An 18,909-nucleotide genomic window follows, 5' to 3' on the forward strand; every position below is an offset into this window, starting at 1 on the left:
TCCTTATATGGGCATTGCTCTCGGAAAAGCGCGTTCACGCACACGTCGACCAGAGGAGAGAAAGACCGCGCTCATCGACGCATAGACATCATATATCTCTATATAATATCTATGCATCGACGCGCAACTACCGGAAATCATCATCATCAGCGCTAAATAGGAATGGTTGATGTCAAGAATGTCTCCAAAAAAGTGTGTTTTGGGATGTGAGGGAAAGTTTACCTTGTTCAGCTTCCCAAAGAACCCAGTGTTACTGGAACAGTGGATGCAGTTTGTATTTCCGGGACAGCAAAGGAGTGTGGCAAGTGCGGTTTTGTGTTCTGGTCATTTCAGTGACGAATGTTTTATTAACAAGACCCAGGTCGTCGCTGGATTTGCAAACCAAATACTATATATAAATAGTAATATGGCATACCGCACCACGATCGATAATAAGCAAACCTTCCCGGGCGCTCCCGCTTGACTCTATAGCTCCGCCCACGCCCAGAATCAAGGACCTCGGCTTTTTCCGGTTAGAATCGGAAAGCTGTATTTTTATTTTATAAATATGATGAAACTAAAGACTTTTTGGAGATATGAAGGACGCACTATTACTCTATAGGTACTCAAGATTAACATGAGATTGACTGAAACTAAGTATTTTACCCCCCCTTTAAACTAAAACTCGTGCAAATAACAATAAGAACTTTGTATTTCTTGTTCCAGGGATACAATTACTAGTATAGCAAACATAGTCATCAACATTGGGTTTAATAGAACTACATAAAGTATAGTTTTATTTTGTTTCCTTTGAATGTTAAAAATAACATTATTATCAAATAGTGTATATTCAGAACTGTGTTCAATATAAGCTTTCCGAAAGCGTTGCTCAACAATTTGATTAATCCAAAATCACACTATAAATATTTTTAGCTTATAAGCATTAAGTCACGTGTACGTAACCAAGCAAAGTCGGCATTACCAAAGTCCCTTTAACTGTTATTCAATAGTTTTTTGGCTTTACATAATCCGCTTTTCAAATCTAAACATTTCGTTGATTTGGTCACCAAAGAATTCGTAATAGAATATCGCTGACAGGACAAGCCATCTAAAGTGAAAATGAAATCCACTGTTGTCAAGGCAACGTTTGTCAACAAGCCTGTGGCGGTCCTGAGCATTTCCGGTTTGTGGAAGAGACGCATCAAAGCGGTAAGTGCATTTTGCTGCGATGCGATAAAAGTTATGTAGCCTACTGGGGGTTTTAGTTTATATTATGATATATTCTATCAAACTCAACTGATTTTGTATCCTCAATATGTCCTGAGTAAGGAAAAACAAGCCCCGAAGAATCCCATTAGGGGGGAAAGTTTCGAAAAAGACCCAAATGTACTGTAGCCTATCCATACGCCTATTCATATATTTTTCTCACGTGAATAGGGTAAAAAAATGTAACCTTTAGATATCACCATGAAAATTACTGAGTTGATTAGCCTACTTGCATCTAGACAAACAAAAAAATTATTAAAAGTTTTTTTTTTATTGTTTGTTAACAGGCAAACGGAGCATAATCTAATTATGTATGTGCTAATTTGCATAAATTACACAACAGATCTAAACATTGGGTATAGCCAGGTGAAAATGTCTTGTTGACATATAACAGTAAAAGACTTGGTCTGAATGAAACCCATTTAGGCTACTCATGAGCATAAATACATACAGGAAGAAGTAGGCTACTTTAAACCAGTATTGATTATTGAGTGTATTAAACCAGTATTATTATTGAGAGATGGGGTTTGGGGCTGGGTCCGGCATATGAATAGGCTACATTTGGGTCTTTTTTGAAAACTTTCCCCTAATGGGATTCTTCAGGGCTTTTTTTTCCTTACTCAGGACATATTGAGGATACAAAATCAGTTGAGTTTACTTCTGTTGCAATTTGTTCTAGGTTGACTCCCATTTTGGCTTAAAATGACTGGACTACAAGAGAAACCAGCTTTAAATTCACTAATATATTTTTAGTGCTTTACCAATGTAGCCTACATGTTAATGTCTTTTGTATGTCTTTTGTAGAATAGCAGTCGATTTTTCCGCAAAATGTCTGATTTGGCAAAAGAGAAAGCAGCACGTCTGCTGAAGAAACGTGGAAGTGTGTCTTCTCTGGGCAGTCATGAAGTCAGAGCTATGACCTTTGGCAGAAAAAAAGAGTGAGTTACTGTCATCACTAACTCAAATATCAAAATAACAGTAAAAGGGAAAAAGTGTAAATGTAAGTATGTATCATAACGTAGCATATGATTTTCTCTGTAGCTCTATCAGCACTGTGTCCTACATGGAAGAGCCTGGACATCATGATGATATCCCACGACCTACAGTGCAAATGGAGAACACCTTTCGGCTCAGTGAGTCTCTTTTCCTTGACAGTTATATATGGAGATACTAATATTGATATGTGAACACCTTTATGTCTACAAATGATAGACATAAAGATCCACCAAAATGATATCACACGAAATAAACCAATAATTCCTGTTATGCAGTATATTTTCATGTCTTTGTTGTATGAGTCTTAATTTATTAAATGGAATATTCGGGGGATGTCGGGGGAAGATGAATAATTAAAATAAAATATTTTTTTTCTCCTGACCATAGATGACACAAAATCTTATCTCCGCACTTTTGATGAATGGCTACGCTATCAACAAATGTTGATATTCAGATGAAATTACAAAAATTAAAAATAGCTATTTATTCAGTGGAAACAGTTTTGAGATTAGGCCTAATTTATCTAATTTTGTGTCTAAATATTATTCAGTTTTCCATGGATAAGATGTACATTTCAGACATCTTTGTTTTCATTAAAACCTAAAGGTTAGTTGAGTGAAATCATTCAGTTTGCATTCATAGTGTTGCTATTATGACATATTCAAATAAAATATGGACTGTTAAATATGTAAATATTAATATGCCTGTATATAAGTCATAGAATAATTTGACCTTTCAGATGTTTCAGAGTCTCTGCTTTGTCTGTCATCAGTTATTCAATTATTGAACTAAATTGTCAAAATTAAATAGTTAGTTTTACGTTAATGACATTTTAAAAGATATATATTAATTAAGAATTATATCAAAAGTAATTGATACATTTTGTGAAAGTTTAGCCAGGGGAGCTTTTCGCCCCAGTAGTGCGGTATGGCCTCTTTGAATAATTTTTCATTTTGTTCTATAACAACTAAATTAGCAAATGTTTCTATTTATTTCCTAATAACACATTGGCTGATGCGTCATCATCATGCACATGCTAAACTTATATCTAAAAATGTTACAATTTAAAAGTAAATGCACATTTTTCCTAATGGGGGCATCTATCCCCCATGTTACCCTAAATATTTAAATTTTCCCTCATTTCTTTAACCAACATGTTTTAAATAAAGCATTAAGTTTTATATCATTTCATAGAAATACTTCTTTAAACTGCAACACAAGCATATTAGTTTTTAGTTACGGAGGAATAATAGGACAGAAAGAAGTTGATTCATACATGTAAATGTATGTGGTTGAGATAATCATGAGGTCAAAGATATCATTTGCTAGCTATCTCGTGCAGTAATGTGCATTTTGTGAGTTGTATATCAGTAACTGGCTGTAAATGTTGGAGCAGCCCCCGCACGACGCTTCCCAGTGACAACAGTCAAAGACATTCTGAAGGATGTGTTGACCAGCTACCTGCAGGAGGAGAAATATGAACCCGAGCTGTGCAGGCAGATGACCAAAACAATCTCTGAGGTGCATTCATTTCATCAAAACCCTTTTAATTAATTACATGACAGATCAATAAACTTAACATTGACTTATTGTATTTAGCACAAGCATGTTGAAGTTATAAATATCGAAACGTGCACACTTGTTGAATGAATATATAGTATGGGCCGCTGAAATCTTTGTTGTTATTGTGATTTCAGGTGGTCAAGGCCAGGGTTAAAGATTTGATGATTCCTCGCTATAAGTTCATAGTCGTCATCAGCATTGGTCAGATCAGAGACCAGAACATTCGCATGGGGAGCAGATGCTTGTGGGATGAGACGCGCGACAATTTCTCCTCGCATAATTTCAATAACAGCTCGCTCTTCGCCACCGCCACGGTCTATGGGGTCTATTTCGAATGAGTCTGTAAGAATGGACCTTAGTCAGGGTTGTTGTGCCATATTCCATTTTTGACAGGAATGAAACCGAGGCGTTCGGTGGATTGTGCTGCTGTTTAAGAGCATACCGATTGTTCAGCTTTCCAAAAAAAGGTTTCAGTTGAGAAAAACTTGTGAAAAGTATGTGATCTAGGACCTTTATACAGCGTGATCCGTTGTAAAGACTGTACGTCTATCTCTCACAACCTCCATTTCATCTCTGTTCTGTTAAATTCGATGTGGCCTCCAACCTGACTAAAGTCTATGTCCGCTGGGTTTTAGTGACAAGTGAATTTAGGGAATGAGCACCGCATAGAGAAGTGGACAAAAGTGCTGTCCGGCATAGGAAAATTGACATCTTTACCCTTTATTACTTTTTTTTTTACCAAATAATTTTGTCAGATAAATACCTTGACCGAGATTAGTTTTGTTATTCCCTCTTATTTAAAATATATACAAATATTTTCCTCCAATTTTGATGGTTTAATCAAACTTGAAAGGTCATTAAAACCAAATCTCCCCTCCGGACATCACTTTTGGCCACCACTGTATACGTGCGCTTATCATTCTGAAGTTATTGCCTGTGATGCTATTTAATATTTATATTATAGAAGCACATACTGGACATGATTCAACGGCCATTGTCTTAACAAGAAAACGTTTTACCTCATATAAACAATTGGAAAATATAAATCTCTTTTGATTAATTGAGTTGAAATATCATCAGTTAAATACCTCATTGTGTTTCATACCTCACTGTAAGTTAATAAATCTATATGTCTGTATCATTTGTTTACTATTATTGATTTGTTCAAATATGTTTTCAAAACTGTTCTGGTTTGGCAATTAATTGTTGGAAAATTGTATTGACAAAATATGTAGGCTATTTATTGTACTAATGTTTCAAAGCCAGGTTGAGCAGTTGGTGCGTTATTTGTTAATAACTCAATATAATATTGTGTAACTCGGAAAACAACTATGTTTCTGTACGTTACGTGTACAGAAAAAGAGGCATTTGCAAATATGAAAATATGGATTCCACACGTACCAGATGTGGGCAATCATGGCAGGGGGGAAATCCATGGATTTATTACTCTTCACAGACAGTGGAGTTTGGAGATGCTTTCTGACTTGACTTGGTGATGAATGGCATCGTCCTCCACATACACACTCATTTTTGAGACTATGTATCACGTCTCCATTCAAATAGGTGGAGTTTGAGACATGTACAGTAAGTTCATAATAATGGTCACTCCTGAAAAAAAAAGTGCTTTCATTGCGTAGAAATGTCAATTTCCTATACAAAATGTGTTTTCAGAAGGTTATTGCAAAAAAAATGCAAACAGTTTCTAGACTGAAAACTCTAGAGGGAAATTCTAGAGGGAAAAAAAAAAATATATATATATATATATATATATATATATATATACAGTGCTATGCATAAGTTTAGACACCCATGCTAAAGTTGACTAAAAAGAGGAATAAAAAATCATCCTTTGGAAATTGAACTTAATGCCTTAATTTAAAAAAATAGGAAAAATCCAACCTTTAAGGACACCAATTTTCTTTGTGAATGAATAATGTATCGTAAATAAATAAATTTTCTTCCTTAAAATACAGGGTGCATAAGTTTGGACAACCCTATGTTAAATTCCCATAGAGGCAGGCAGATTTTTATTTTTAAAGGCCAGTTACTTCATGAATCCAGGATACTATGCATCCTGATAAAGTTCCCTTGGCCTTTGGAATTAAAATAGCCCCACATCATCACATATCCTTCACCATACCTGGAGATTGGCATGGAGTACTTTCCATAAGATCATCTCTCAATGCAAATCAAACCAGCTGTTAGGCTAACTGAAATAAAACCATGCCAATCTCCAGGTATGGTGAAGGATATGTGATGATGTGGGGCTATTTTAATTCCAAAGGCCAAGGGAACTTTATCAGGATGCAGAGTATCCTGGATTCATGAAGTAACTGGCCTTTAAAAATAAAAATCTGCCTGCCTCTATGGGAATTTAACATAGGGTTGTCCAAACTTATGCACCCTGTATTTTAAGGAAGAAAATTTATTTATTTACGATACATTATTCATTCACAAAGAAAATTGGTGTCCTTAAAGGTTGGATTTTTCCTATTTTTTTAAATTAAGGCATTAAGTTAAATTTCCAAAAGATGATTTTTTATTCCTCTTTTTAGTCAACTTTAGCATGGGTGTCTAAACTTATGCATAGCACTGTATATATATATATATATATATATATATATGATTAGTGATTAGTGGATGCACGAACCTGCTCGTTTGAGGATTTAAGTTCTTCACTGTGAATTTGATATAATCTTTTTTTTTTCTAATTAACTTGAAATATAAGTGACTTGTGTCTTATGTAGAATCATATATCTTCGCTTAAAGGGGACCTATTCTGCGGAGTTCACTTTTACATGGTGTTTGAACATTAATATGTGTTGGCAGTGTGTGTACACAACCACCCTATAATGGTAAAAATCCACCCACTCCTCTTTTATTAATCCACATAAATCATAAGCATGCAGTCTCTCAGAAGAAGCCATTTGCAGATTCTAGCTTTTGTGATTTGGGGATTTGTCACATTGCTCAGGCCCCGCCCACGACTGCTGATGGACTCCGCCCTATTAGCATAGACCCCGCCCTCAGTGAGCTGTACACCGTCCGCCATGTTTATCTCCTGGCCAGAGCATTTCACAGCAGCATTCAAGTAAGAAATGTATTCTTAGTAAAGCTACCAAAGTTATTCAATCAAGAGCCGTGAGCGATTTTCAGTTTTTTTGTTGTTCATATTAACAGCATATATCGCAGTAGGCACTGTATATTACGCTGCTTTCACTTTAATACACACATCTAATATAACGTTACACATGTGATTTCTTTACTTGCTATTTATGTACACCGATATAACCGACTGTGTTTATGTGAACTTTGTGTGTTTTTGACATAACCTGTGTGTACAGTTTAAGCTCAATAAGACGTGAAAGAAAACTTAGTTTAATGCCGTCTGACATCCAGCTGTCTGTGCGTGTGATTCGGATGTGTGCGCTCAGAAAACAATATATCAGAACTTTCGACTGATATGGCATTAAAACGCATGCAGATATAAACTTTCATGATAAAGAAAGGACTGCAATGTCACATGACACGATAGAGATGATGATAATCAAAAGCAGATGTTTTAGTTTTTGTCAGAGTATCTGAGGCACTGGTACAGGCTCCGCCCTCTTCTGGAAAGCTGAGCAGCAGCTCATTTGCATTTAAAGATACATGCACAATTATAACATGCACAACAGCATGTTTTTTCTTCCACTCAAAAATGGGTGTTTACAACATGGTATATTAAATGAACTGTGGGGTATTTTGAGCTGAAACTTCACAGACACATTCTGTGGACACCGGCGACTATTATTGCATGCCATTGCATAATGGGTCCCCTTTAACAACCTCGGAGATAATGGTTGGTCTTTCTTGATAGAGGATACTGTTCAATTTATTGCAAAATCTAATCAATGGAAAAAGTGAAATTCGGATTGTAACTTCTGGAATGCAACACTTGCGCTCTATTAGAAGTAGAGACCAAAATATGTTACACAAAACCGACTTGTATTTAGATTATTCAATGTATCTCTTATGTAAATCTTTTTAAACCTGCTCTTCCTCACTGTTATTGATCTCCGCTCATAAAGATCACATCTATGTTGTATTGGACTACTTTTGGATCCAGACAAATAAGGCTACAAAAGAGTTTATTGTCATCCTCAAGTTTGAGTGGCGGGAATATAATAAAATTCCTCTGAAAATTTTATTTATTGCTATTTGCCAACAAATTAGCACTCAAATCAACCATATTCATATTTTCTTTTTGTTCAAAATGCTTTTATTATTAATTTTACAGTATCTCCTTGGATATGTTGCATAAAATACAGCATTGGGTATACATGAATAAAAAATAGAAATAGAATTCTTGCTTCTAGATTTTAACCTTTTTTTAACAGCAATTTTTAAAAACATTAGTTTAGTGTCATTTTAACACAAAAAGCCTCATGATTTTCAAGTTTTGGGGCACGTAGCTTTCTAGCTATATGAATGTACACACACAAAACCCAATATAGGTCTATATTCAGTACAATCTGATGGCACTTGAAAACTAATATACTTCAACATTTTTTGCCTTTGAAGAATCTCGCGGAAAACTACATCTGAACGTTTCTGAAATGTTAATTTTAAAACCATTTTCACTTTTTGAGAGTTTTTTTTATGTAATTCAAGTCCTCAGAAAAATATATAAAGGCATTTTGCAGAGAGAGGATGATGACGTTGCTTGTGTTTCTCAGCACATGCGCACAAGATCGCTTTTTCTACAGCCCACTGCACAGCACGTGGAGGGCAGCGTCTCGTATGTTTCTCTTCTTACGCGATCCATTTCTGCAGAGGTCTCCGTATCAGTCTCCATTTCATAACCTGCGGGAAATCATTGTCATGTGATGTAAATGATGTTGTTACCTCCACAGTTGCTGAGTGAGTTGACAGAACGCATAAGTCATGGGCTACACACACACAGCAGTAGGTGGCGCACAAGAGCTGAACTCAGAACAACAGTTCTAGCATACGACTCCTACAGTCCTACTATTTCTGCTATGTCTTTTTTGCTGTTCACAAATTCAGCCAAGGTTTATAATTATGCTTTGATTTGACTGGATTTTGATTTTATAATTATGCTTTAATTTGACGTGCATAAATGTTCCTAAAGGTGAAGTCTACATTTACATGTAGATGCAAAGTTACTGAACTGCTTAGCGATTGTAAGTAAACTCCATTCCAGGTAATTTATAATCGATTCCTTATCAATTTAATAATTTGTAATTATCAAATGAATACATTTTCATAAATTCATTGATATAAATATTTTTTTATAAAATAAGTCATAATAATTAAAATAAATTATATATTTTTTATATTGATTATATAATTATATATAAAATATCTTTAACAAATAACCCGTTCAATTTTGCAGCTCAGTACATTACATGATATTGTTATTATATTATTATATAAAAGGCACACTAATTTTAACATGTAATACATTTTATAAAAATTACATTAATGTATATAAATTATAAATACAAAATGTATGTTTTGAATACTATTATATTTAAAATTATAATGTTTATAAAATATCCAGTTCTTAATTTTTGCAGTTCAATAGATTACATTATATTGTTTATTATATTATATTTTGTATTATTATATTATATTAATTATATAAAAGGCACACTAATTTTAATGTATAATACATTTTATAATTTACATTTATTTATATAAATTACAAATATTTTTTATATTTTTATTATTATAGAAAATTAGGTTCTTTATCAGATTCTGTTCTTCAATTTTTGCATTTCAATAGATTATATTACATGTATTACATTATATAAAAGGCACACTAATTTAACATATAATAGATTTTATAACTTACATTTATTTATGTAAATAATAAATTGTATTTTTATAATAAAATTATAATATTTATAAAATATCCAGTTCTATATTTTTGCAGTTCAATAGATTACATTATGTTGTTTATTATATTATATTATTATTTTAACATAGAATACATTTTATACAGTAACTAAAATCTCAGTAGTTAGTGTTGTTCTAGTAATAATCAACAACTAGCACATTTTCTGACCTCATTTACACTGGGATAATGACTGCTAAGCAAAGACGAAATCTATACTGACCATTTACGGGGTCCTCAGACTGGACCCGCCTCCACCTCGAACCCCCACACGTGTAGACGACAGCCCGGAAAAACTCCCGGCCACAGAGTCTCAGAGCTTTCTGGGCCTGGGCCGAATCTGCCCACGCGGCGAACCCCAACAGCACTGCCAGCAGCACGACCTTCATGGCTGGAAATAGTGTCAAATCTGCCTCTTCCGCTGACTTTATGGATGTCTTTTGTTAGCTTGTGTTTTCTGACTTCAGAGCGTCTTCGTTTATATACTATGCAAAGCATGATTTATGTGTTATTGACGCACTTCTTTTCCGTGACCTTTAAAATGAGGCAAAATGACCCAGAAAGCAGAGACTTGGTTTGTTGGTTTTACATAAATAGATGATGTGCAAATGGTGTATCAAAATACAGCTAATTTAACAAAGTGGCGTGAGGTCTTTGTTTTATTTGCTACAGCAAAGTGCTCTTTAATGACATTTTAGAGATCCATGCCCATAAAACTGAATATGGCCAAATTTGAGCATGTGTCACACCAGCATTATGCTGTGACACCAGGATAATGACAGCACTTACTTCCTCCCAAACCTTGTTAATTTGACCTAAAAGGCTGAGCACCATAATGCGTCGATTTATTTCTGGCTGGTAAACACTTTGTTGCCAAGTGCTTCCACACAACATCACTGTTTACTGGATCGAATACCATCCTGTAGTATTTGGCACAGGCTTTCACATTTAGATTTAATTGCAGTCATTCCTAAAGGAAACTTCTATGAGTCGTCATAAGATATACAGATACCTACCTCTCACTTTGCGTCATTTGTTTTATGTAACTACACATTCATTGTTTTGACATTGTTTATAAAGCAGCAGCAGCAACTTGATTGACAGTTTGACTTTCTGCAATGTTAGAGTTGAACTTAAGTCTGTCAGTTTTGGAGCTATTTGAGGATGAACAAATGCAATGCCTCAGTTATGTTTTCCCCCTATGGTGTTTTCTGTTGTTATTGTTGACCCACAGGGCATGGAAGCGAAAGAGAACTATAAAATCTTATCTCTGGTGTTTATAGACATGAAGTTGTAAAATCTCTACACGATAGTCATCCGGTATTGAACACCAGCACTTTGCTTAGCAGTTCAGAGCTTGAAAAGCTATGCTGAAAAATCCAGCAGAAACCAGCATGAATTCTATGCTTGTATTTTTATATAAAAACTATGATTAAAACATGATTTATTGTAATATATGATTTTAACTTGGAGTGATAAGTAAACTTACTTTAAAAGTAAAACTTAAAAGTGGAACTGAAAAATGTTCAAAGGATGTGTCTTCTGTTTTAAAGGATCTGTACACAAATCAGTTTAAAAAGAGCTTGTGTTTATTGCAAAACAAAAACATTTAGAGGTATGTAAAAAAGGAAAGAGCCAAATAAAAGCATAATCATACGTTTGTTCGATATAGGGTTATGAGAAGAGCTCTCTCAATGGTAGGCCTACAGTTAATAGGCTAACAATTTGATTAAAAAATAGGCCTAACAAAACAAATTACAAGAAGTAGGCTTCTGCTATTTTAAATCTAATTAGTTAGGCTATATCATTTAGATGTCCATTTCTCTTCTTGAACCCTTACTGCATATGGCTTTTGATATTTGCAATGTAAAGACACTTCAAACAGAAGACACCCCGAGCTGAACTGCCGTTTAAAGGACATTGGTGTAGGAATGAGGGTTTCACTTTCACGCGCGTGAGAAGCTCACGCGATCCAATAGTTGAGATTCCATCGCAGCAGGTTCAGCGAAGGGCCTTGCTCTTCATTTAAGAATAAAACAAGCATGTTGTCCTTTCAAACACACCAGCGGCTATCAATGTTAGATGTAGCCTTTAACTTGATCAATACTATTGATTTAATAATAAGATAATTGAAGATGTTTGTTTGTCCAGCAGGGGGCGCGTTGAAAACCGTTTCGCGCTGTAGGTCGAGCTCTTGTTTTTGAATTTGAACAACACGTTCACTCTGCATTCCTAGAAAGCCTCACTCACTCTTCACTTAGCTGACAGTCTTGGCAGACACCTTTCCACATTAGGTGGGGTTTACTGTAATGTTCAACCTCTGAAAATATCCTGCATTCAACCTGCTGTGTCTTGCCTGGCACATTGGAACATACTTGTAATACCTGAGGGGTGGGAATCCAGTTTTACATCATGTTTTACAGTAACTAGGTCATGTGATCTTAATTGCTTTGTTGGCTACGACACAAACACACAAAACAACAAATCAGAGCACTGATAGGCTAGCCTATTTATCACCAAATCACTTTCCTTGTCAGTTTAATTGCTTTGTGATAGCCTAAATCATTTAAAGTCAGTATTGGACAATTAATTACTTCATATTACAATTTAGATCAAATAATGTGAACTTTGAATAACCCCAAGAAGATAATCTGTATGAGCGTATACTGGTTTCTTTCTGGAAGAGTGATATATAACAGGTCTATGACCGTAGCCTGCCAATGATAAGCTGTTTACTCTCTAAGTATGGAAGTGTCAGAGCTAAAGATAGCAGTAATGTGCGCTTGCAGAAGCAACAAGTGCAGCATGTAGGCCTACCACTTCTGAGACTTGCAAAGAGCTGTAGATGCCTTCTGTTGATATCGCTTTATAAAAACTTGTATGAAATGTGCGAGATGGGCCTTTTGCCCCACACACAGGGTAGAAGGCACAAAGTATACAAATACTTTAGCTAAAATATTGTTTTTTATAATGTCTACGTTAATACTCGCTCACAAATAACAAAAGTTATTAACAAAAGTCACAAAGTTTGCACTATTTTCGGTTTATTTTGATAAATAAAATAATTATTTTTTTTGTGCAGTACTGTCATTAAAATGTTCTTTTTAAAAACAGAAACAAAATTATTATATTCTGAAAGCATTGAAGGATATCCCATAATAATTGAATAAAGCTTTACAGTGGTAACAAATAAATATATTTTTTTTTATAGGATATGATAAATATCATATTTTTAAATATGATGGTTTCATTATAAATATGGTGATTATCTCTAAGGTGACCACCCAACTTAATATAGGATATTTACCATCTGAATCTAGCGCATGTCATGTCAACAAATTAGAAAGTTAGCCAGCTATTTACTATCATGTTAATTATTGTGCCTTTAGTCCCGACAGCAGGGGCGCCTTTTACCGGAAATAGTAAATACCATACTTTTACATATTCTTCTGTTATTAAAAAACTGTTGCTTAAATTACCTTGAACAAAACTGAAAATCATTAACATGACCTTTGTCTCAAAATATGATTTAATAAAGTGCATTAAGTGTATCGATTTGTCATTTCTACATAAATCTACAGCATTTAAAAATTTTTTTTATATATATATTAGATCAAATTGGCACAGAATCAACTATGCATTGCTGTCCGCGTTCACGTCAAGATAAGCCAAATTTCCACGTGCATCATCAAAAGCGTTTTTTTAAGAAAAGTGCTGAGCTGAATTTTTGTGCCACCTAGTGTTTTAAAAGAGAATAAAGTCAAGTGTGCATTTAGCCCTGTTGTACCCTACCAACTAACATTATCACATAATGGATCATATACTTAAAGGTGCAGTTAGGATTTCTGAGAAGCACTGTTGATATTTGAAATAACAAAAACCTAAAGATCACACTATCTTGATAGCTCCGCCCTCAAATGCACAAACACTATCCAACACAGGCCCCTCCCCCTCATGAGTGGACACGCCCCTTACTGCTGATTGGCTGTACGTGTGTTCTGGTGCTCAGGTCAGATCCACTTTCAACAGCATTTCTCAGAATTCGCGTACTGCACCTTTAATGCGGGTTCATATTGTTAGAAATATCATGCAACTGTGATTGATTCATTTATTGTTATGTACGCATGCTAACAGGGAACGTTCTTCCCCATCGTTCTGGCAAGGTTTTCCTCAAAGTTATGAACATTCTCTCTTCCATATTAATAGAATGTTTGTTCAAAGTTATCTGGTTTTTCATAACGATTTCAAAACATTAGAATACAATTTTTATTTATACATCATTCATGGAACGTTTTCTGAAACATTTCATTTGGACGTTAGTCTGTTTTTTAAACTGTTACTTGCTACTTTTTTTCAGATGGTTTAGGGAACATTTAAAAGTACAATCCCTGAATCCCTGCAAAATGAGAAAATAGAGAAAATAATGTTTTTTGCAACATTCTCTTTACCAAGAAAAACTTTATATTAAAACCAGTTATTTTATATTGTAAAAAATATTTGACAATATTTCTGGTTTTGCCGTATTAAGAGTCTTCTTTCAAAAACATTTAAAAATCTTACCAACCCCAACGGTTTTTTTTTGGATTTGGAAAACAATTGTTGTAAATCTTTGCTAAGCTGCATTGGTTCTGCATCATTCAAATGCATAGGCTTTGGTGGAGAGACGTCACAGCAGTGTGAGGAGAGGTAATAGTCCAACATTATATAGAGGAGAAAGTTTAGTAATCAGATCAGGCGTCGAAACAAGAGAATCATAGAAAGGGGTAGAAATCAGTTTAATCCTTTTTTCTTCTTTTGCTCTGATTTCACAAATCTGCGTCATAGACCTCTGGATCTCACACTTCTCTCCAATAAGCCGCATGATTTGACGTATGATTCATGTCTGTAGCAAAAACAGTACAGGATGATTTAAATGCCAAAGTTTAATACTTAGGGATTTTTTGAAAATCCCTGTAAGAATGAGCAATAGTAATAATGGTGCTTTAGAAAACACCATTCATAATAATGAGGAAACAAGAGTGCAACAATGTTTTCCTTTCAAAAACTACTCTTTTTTTTTTTTGTGGAAAATTATTAAAGGGTTATTAGTTCACCCAAAAATAAAACTTCTGTCATTCATTACACACGCAGTCATTACAAAAGTTGAATGACTTTCGGTCATCTGCAAAACACAGTGAAGATATATTTAATCAAACCTGATAGATTTATATCCCTCCATTGAAATTCCACTTAAACTTTGACGCTATATAAATATAAAGATATCATAAAGGTAATCCTGAATCGAGCATTTTAATCCAAGTCTTCAGAAGAGACACAATCACGCATGAACAAACCTCAACCGCGCGAGTATTTATTTACTGTATGTTTGTGCATTAATGTTTGAATAAAAGCCAATTCAATTTGTTCATCAAGCGATTGTGAAGACTTGGATTAACTGCTTGATTCATATATGGATTACTTTTTTGATGTCTTTATGAACTTTTTGAAGTTTTGGTGGAATGGACTTTCAGTGAAAGAACAGAAAAATGCCCTTTTCACAAGATGTAAAATAAATCTATGATGTCCCCAGAGAGTGTGTGTGTGAAGTTTTAGCACAAAATACCCCACAGATATTTTTATATAGCATGTTAAAGTTGTCACTTTTTGAGGGTTTGCAAAAACGCACTGTTTTGTGCCTGGCCCTTTAAATGCAAATGAGTGTGTGTTAGCAGCTGCAATTACCTCACGCAGACACACTACAATGACAGAAACTGTTCTGTCTTTTTATAACTCTATCTTAGTGTTGTTCTTGTAGGTGAAACTGTTCTCGCTGTTATGTTTATTCAATTAAAAAAATATATTTTTTAAAAAACTGTTGTCTTTAATGTTAAAACGGAGTCAGACAAAGATGGAGAGACTCAAGAAGAAGTGACAACATGTAGAATGCAACAGGACGTCTCTGAATGGTTAGTTGATGAATTTATGTTGCTGATGTGGAGTTAAAGGGGTCATGACATGGGTTTTTTATTTTATTATTATGTTCCCTTAGGTGCAATTATAGTATTACTATAGTTTTTTTTACAAAAAACTTTTAAAATGTAGTGATTTATGACCTTTTCCCACCCTGTTTCTCATCCTCTGATTCAAACAGTCTGTTTTGGGGGTGTTTCCCCTTTAAGAGTTCAGTGTTAACGCCCACTGTTATGATTGGCTAACGTCAGTGCCTATGCATCAATTATTAACGCCCCCAGCCAGAACATTTGCGGATTCGGCGTATTTAAAAAGTAGTTTAAAGTTTTAAATACATTACTTACAGTTTGCGTCGTCGTTGTTGAGCCCAGAATAGTCGGCACGGACTTATCTTTGAGCAACAGTTTTCTGGCAAAGCCAGCATCATTTTGGGATTTGTTCTCAAAACAGTCATCCTTCAAATGTATAGAACAGACGCTTAAACTAACACTGCCGTGACTGAGACGTCCGCAAAAAATAAAGTGCATCCATTTTTCCCTGACGACTGGATCTTTCGCAGCGTATTCAAAGATGTTGTTTGTCCACAGCCAGGAACAGCACATCTGCGGCATCGTAATTTCCCTGTACACAGACCCACTCGCTGTCCGTCGACTGAACACTTGTGAGGCGCGCAGCCCAGCAATTATTTTAAAGTTGGTTGTGAAAATAGTTAAAAGCATGATGCTAATATACTTTTAATATATTTAAAGATAGTAAAATTTTTGTTAGTATTTGCAATGTACTATTGAAAAAGGGAATATATTTCAAATACAATAAAGTATACTTTTTTCACTAGGGTGTAAACCCGAATAAGTTGGCAAAACTATATTTGAGGTAAAAAATATTTGAGGTAATCAGTTACATAATTTTTTTAAGTTAATAAATTCAAAGTTTAAGTAAGCAGAACTGGCGGATTTATAATTTGAACTCAAATATTTCAAGTTAAGAGCAATTAGAATGTATGAGTAAGCTAACTCATTAAGTACATTTCACTTAAATGTATCTTTTAATCTTAATGTAAATATTTTTAGTAGTGGAAACTTGGCTATAGCTTTAACTAGCTAATTCAGTCAAATCTAACTTGCTAATTGGTAACACAATACTTTCAGCATTAGCATAGCATAGCAATTGCTGAATGAGTACGACAATATAATATTGAATTGATCTGTTCATAGACCAGGCTCATGCTCCACTTGTCACCTTGCTTTAAAAAAAAAAAGCATAACAGAAAGTCTTTCTAAATTAGCATATAGCTAAACATTAAACACTACTAGTTCTCTAACATCAATGTTGCACAAAAACATTATAACACTTAATTTCAGCATGTCGAGTGCCATGGCAAAGCATGCCGAGAAATAGTCATCGCAGTTTCAATTAAATTTAAGTTTGTCTAAATTAAAAGAAACAAGTTTACAAAACTACGAAACAGTTCAGACTAGCTTAATTAGTCAGTTCTGTGAACTCAAAAGAACAAGAAAGTTCTATATACTTGATTTGATTGAACTAAGTTGTTTAATTTAAGTTTACTACTCAAAGCAGTGCATTATTCAGCGCAGGTGCAGGACTTGACCTCTCATGCATAGATAAATTCTGTACTGTTGCCCTGAGGCTAAGGTCACATACTCAGTGGAAGATCAATGGACTTCTGGGTCTGTTTGGTTGTGTAGGTTGCCACAGCAAATCGAGAGTTATGTTTCCAGTATGAGGTCATGTGTGCTGAATCGATGCTGACCTGAAAAACTGACACACATGTTTTGAAAGTACACGCAGGTGCAAAGTGCAGTGCATATCTGTGCAGGTGTGTGTGTGTGTGAGACACTTTAAAGGCCCAATGAAATCATGCGATGAGCAAAGTTTTGTCTCTTTGCTTTTAACATATTACAGTAACACGTAAAGAGTTGGAGATGTGTTTGGAAATGCCAGATTTACAATTAAATGAAAGTTGTCCGTTAAGATCTCCAGTCGAAAATGTGAGTTATTTGAATGATTTGGTTGTTTCTGCATTATGTGACATTTCGACTATATACAAATGCATAATTGGACTGGACTGTTTTTTTAATGATTTGCTGGTTCTTAAAAAAATGTAGTTATCTTAATATTCAATAGATTAAAATAGACTGTTGTAAGGTTATTTGTCAAAACAATGTATAGTTAAAGTGACCATGAAATCAAAATTGACAATTCGTATTTTTTTATGGAATATTTCAGTGTTTATTATAAATTATTTATCCGTGCACATAATATTTTTTTTTATTCATGTGCCCTCATAATCTTTAGTCAAAATATCTTCCCCTCTGATGATGCGTTTACTGATGTGTCACTCACATGACATCACAGCAATAGCAAACCTCAACCATCCAATCAATTCCCCACGGACAAAATCAAGTCCTGCCCATTTTTTATTGTCCAGAGGCCGTTTCACTCAGATATATACGTCCCAATAGGGAATTAAAGACTATCGCAAATTATGATTCATGCCGACTTTAATATGATTTAAGATTATTAATTATATCTTCTCAGCAATTGCGCAATAGAAGGAATTAAGTTGTCAGGGTTCTTTCTATGTCCTTAGTTTCTTTGTGTTTGATTGTTTTCCCTGTTCCTGTTTGCCTGTGTTCTCCACCGATCTATATGTCATTATATAGATCAGTGGTGTTCTCATTCATTATTAGTTTCCTTGGTTACTGATCAAGTTTGTTTCCATGGTTTCTAATTAGCCACACACCTGTTCTGTTTCAGTGAATGAGTTCTTCCTCAGTGTATTTAATCCCTGAGTCCTCCTGTGTTCTTTGCCTCGTATTGAAATTATGTTGGTTGTGTATAGTGCTTTTTTCTCCTGAGTGCATTAAAAGTATCTTTATCGCACATTCTGATCTTTTTGTATTGTTTATTCACGCTAACCGTTACATAAGTAAGTTTAATTACGTTATGCTGCCTAAAGGTGTGGTCATATTTACTGTTGTATTCACATATTTACAGTAATAATTTCAATAGGAATCCACGCAATCAGGAATTTCCTGTCAGAGCGAAAGACATAAATCCCACACACACATTTGACAACAGATTCAAGTTGGTCACATGGATTTGCTATGTTGATCAATAGAAAGCTGCTTGGTTTGAAAGTATGAGCTTAAAAAAATATTATTTATGAAATGATTGCCTTAAAATAAAAAAAATATTTGTTGTGTTTTTTTTTAAGTTGCTGCCTTAAGTTA

General features: G+C 34.5%; 2 protein-coding genes across 2 annotated transcripts; one reads left to right on the forward strand and one right to left on the reverse strand.

Moving 5' to 3' along the window:
- Window positions 1–1,066: 1,066 nt before the first annotated feature.
- Window positions 1,067–4,941, forward strand: dynlt5 (dynein light chain Tctex-type family member 5). Its single transcript, XM_079612746.1, has 5 exons — window positions 1,067–1,188; window positions 2,050–2,183; window positions 2,287–2,378; window positions 3,638–3,762; window positions 3,939–4,941. The coding sequence occupies exons 1-5, from the start codon at window positions 1,099–1,101 to the stop codon at window positions 4,140–4,142; spliced, it is 645 nt and encodes a 214-aa protein (XP_079468872.1). The 5' UTR covers window positions 1,067–1,098; the 3' UTR covers window positions 4,143–4,941.
- A 3,114-nt stretch (window positions 4,942–8,055) lies between these two features.
- Window positions 8,056–10,252, reverse strand: insl5b (insulin-like 5b). The gene is made up of 2 exons (XM_079612253.1): window positions 9,930–10,252; window positions 8,056–8,649 (listed from the first exon to the last, which is right to left on the reverse strand). Exons 1-2 carry the CDS (start codon window positions 10,093–10,095, stop codon window positions 8,519–8,521), a joined length of 297 nt encoding a protein of 98 aa, XP_079468379.1. The 5' UTR covers window positions 10,096–10,252; the 3' UTR covers window positions 8,056–8,518.
- Window positions 10,253–18,909: the final 8,657 nt, after the last annotated feature.

The sequence above is a fragment of the Phoxinus phoxinus genome (genome assembly GCF_949152265.1).
Source record: "Phoxinus phoxinus genome assembly, chromosome: 5".
NCBI classification, from domain to species: domain Eukaryota; kingdom Metazoa; phylum Chordata; class Actinopteri; order Cypriniformes; family Leuciscidae; genus Phoxinus; species Phoxinus phoxinus.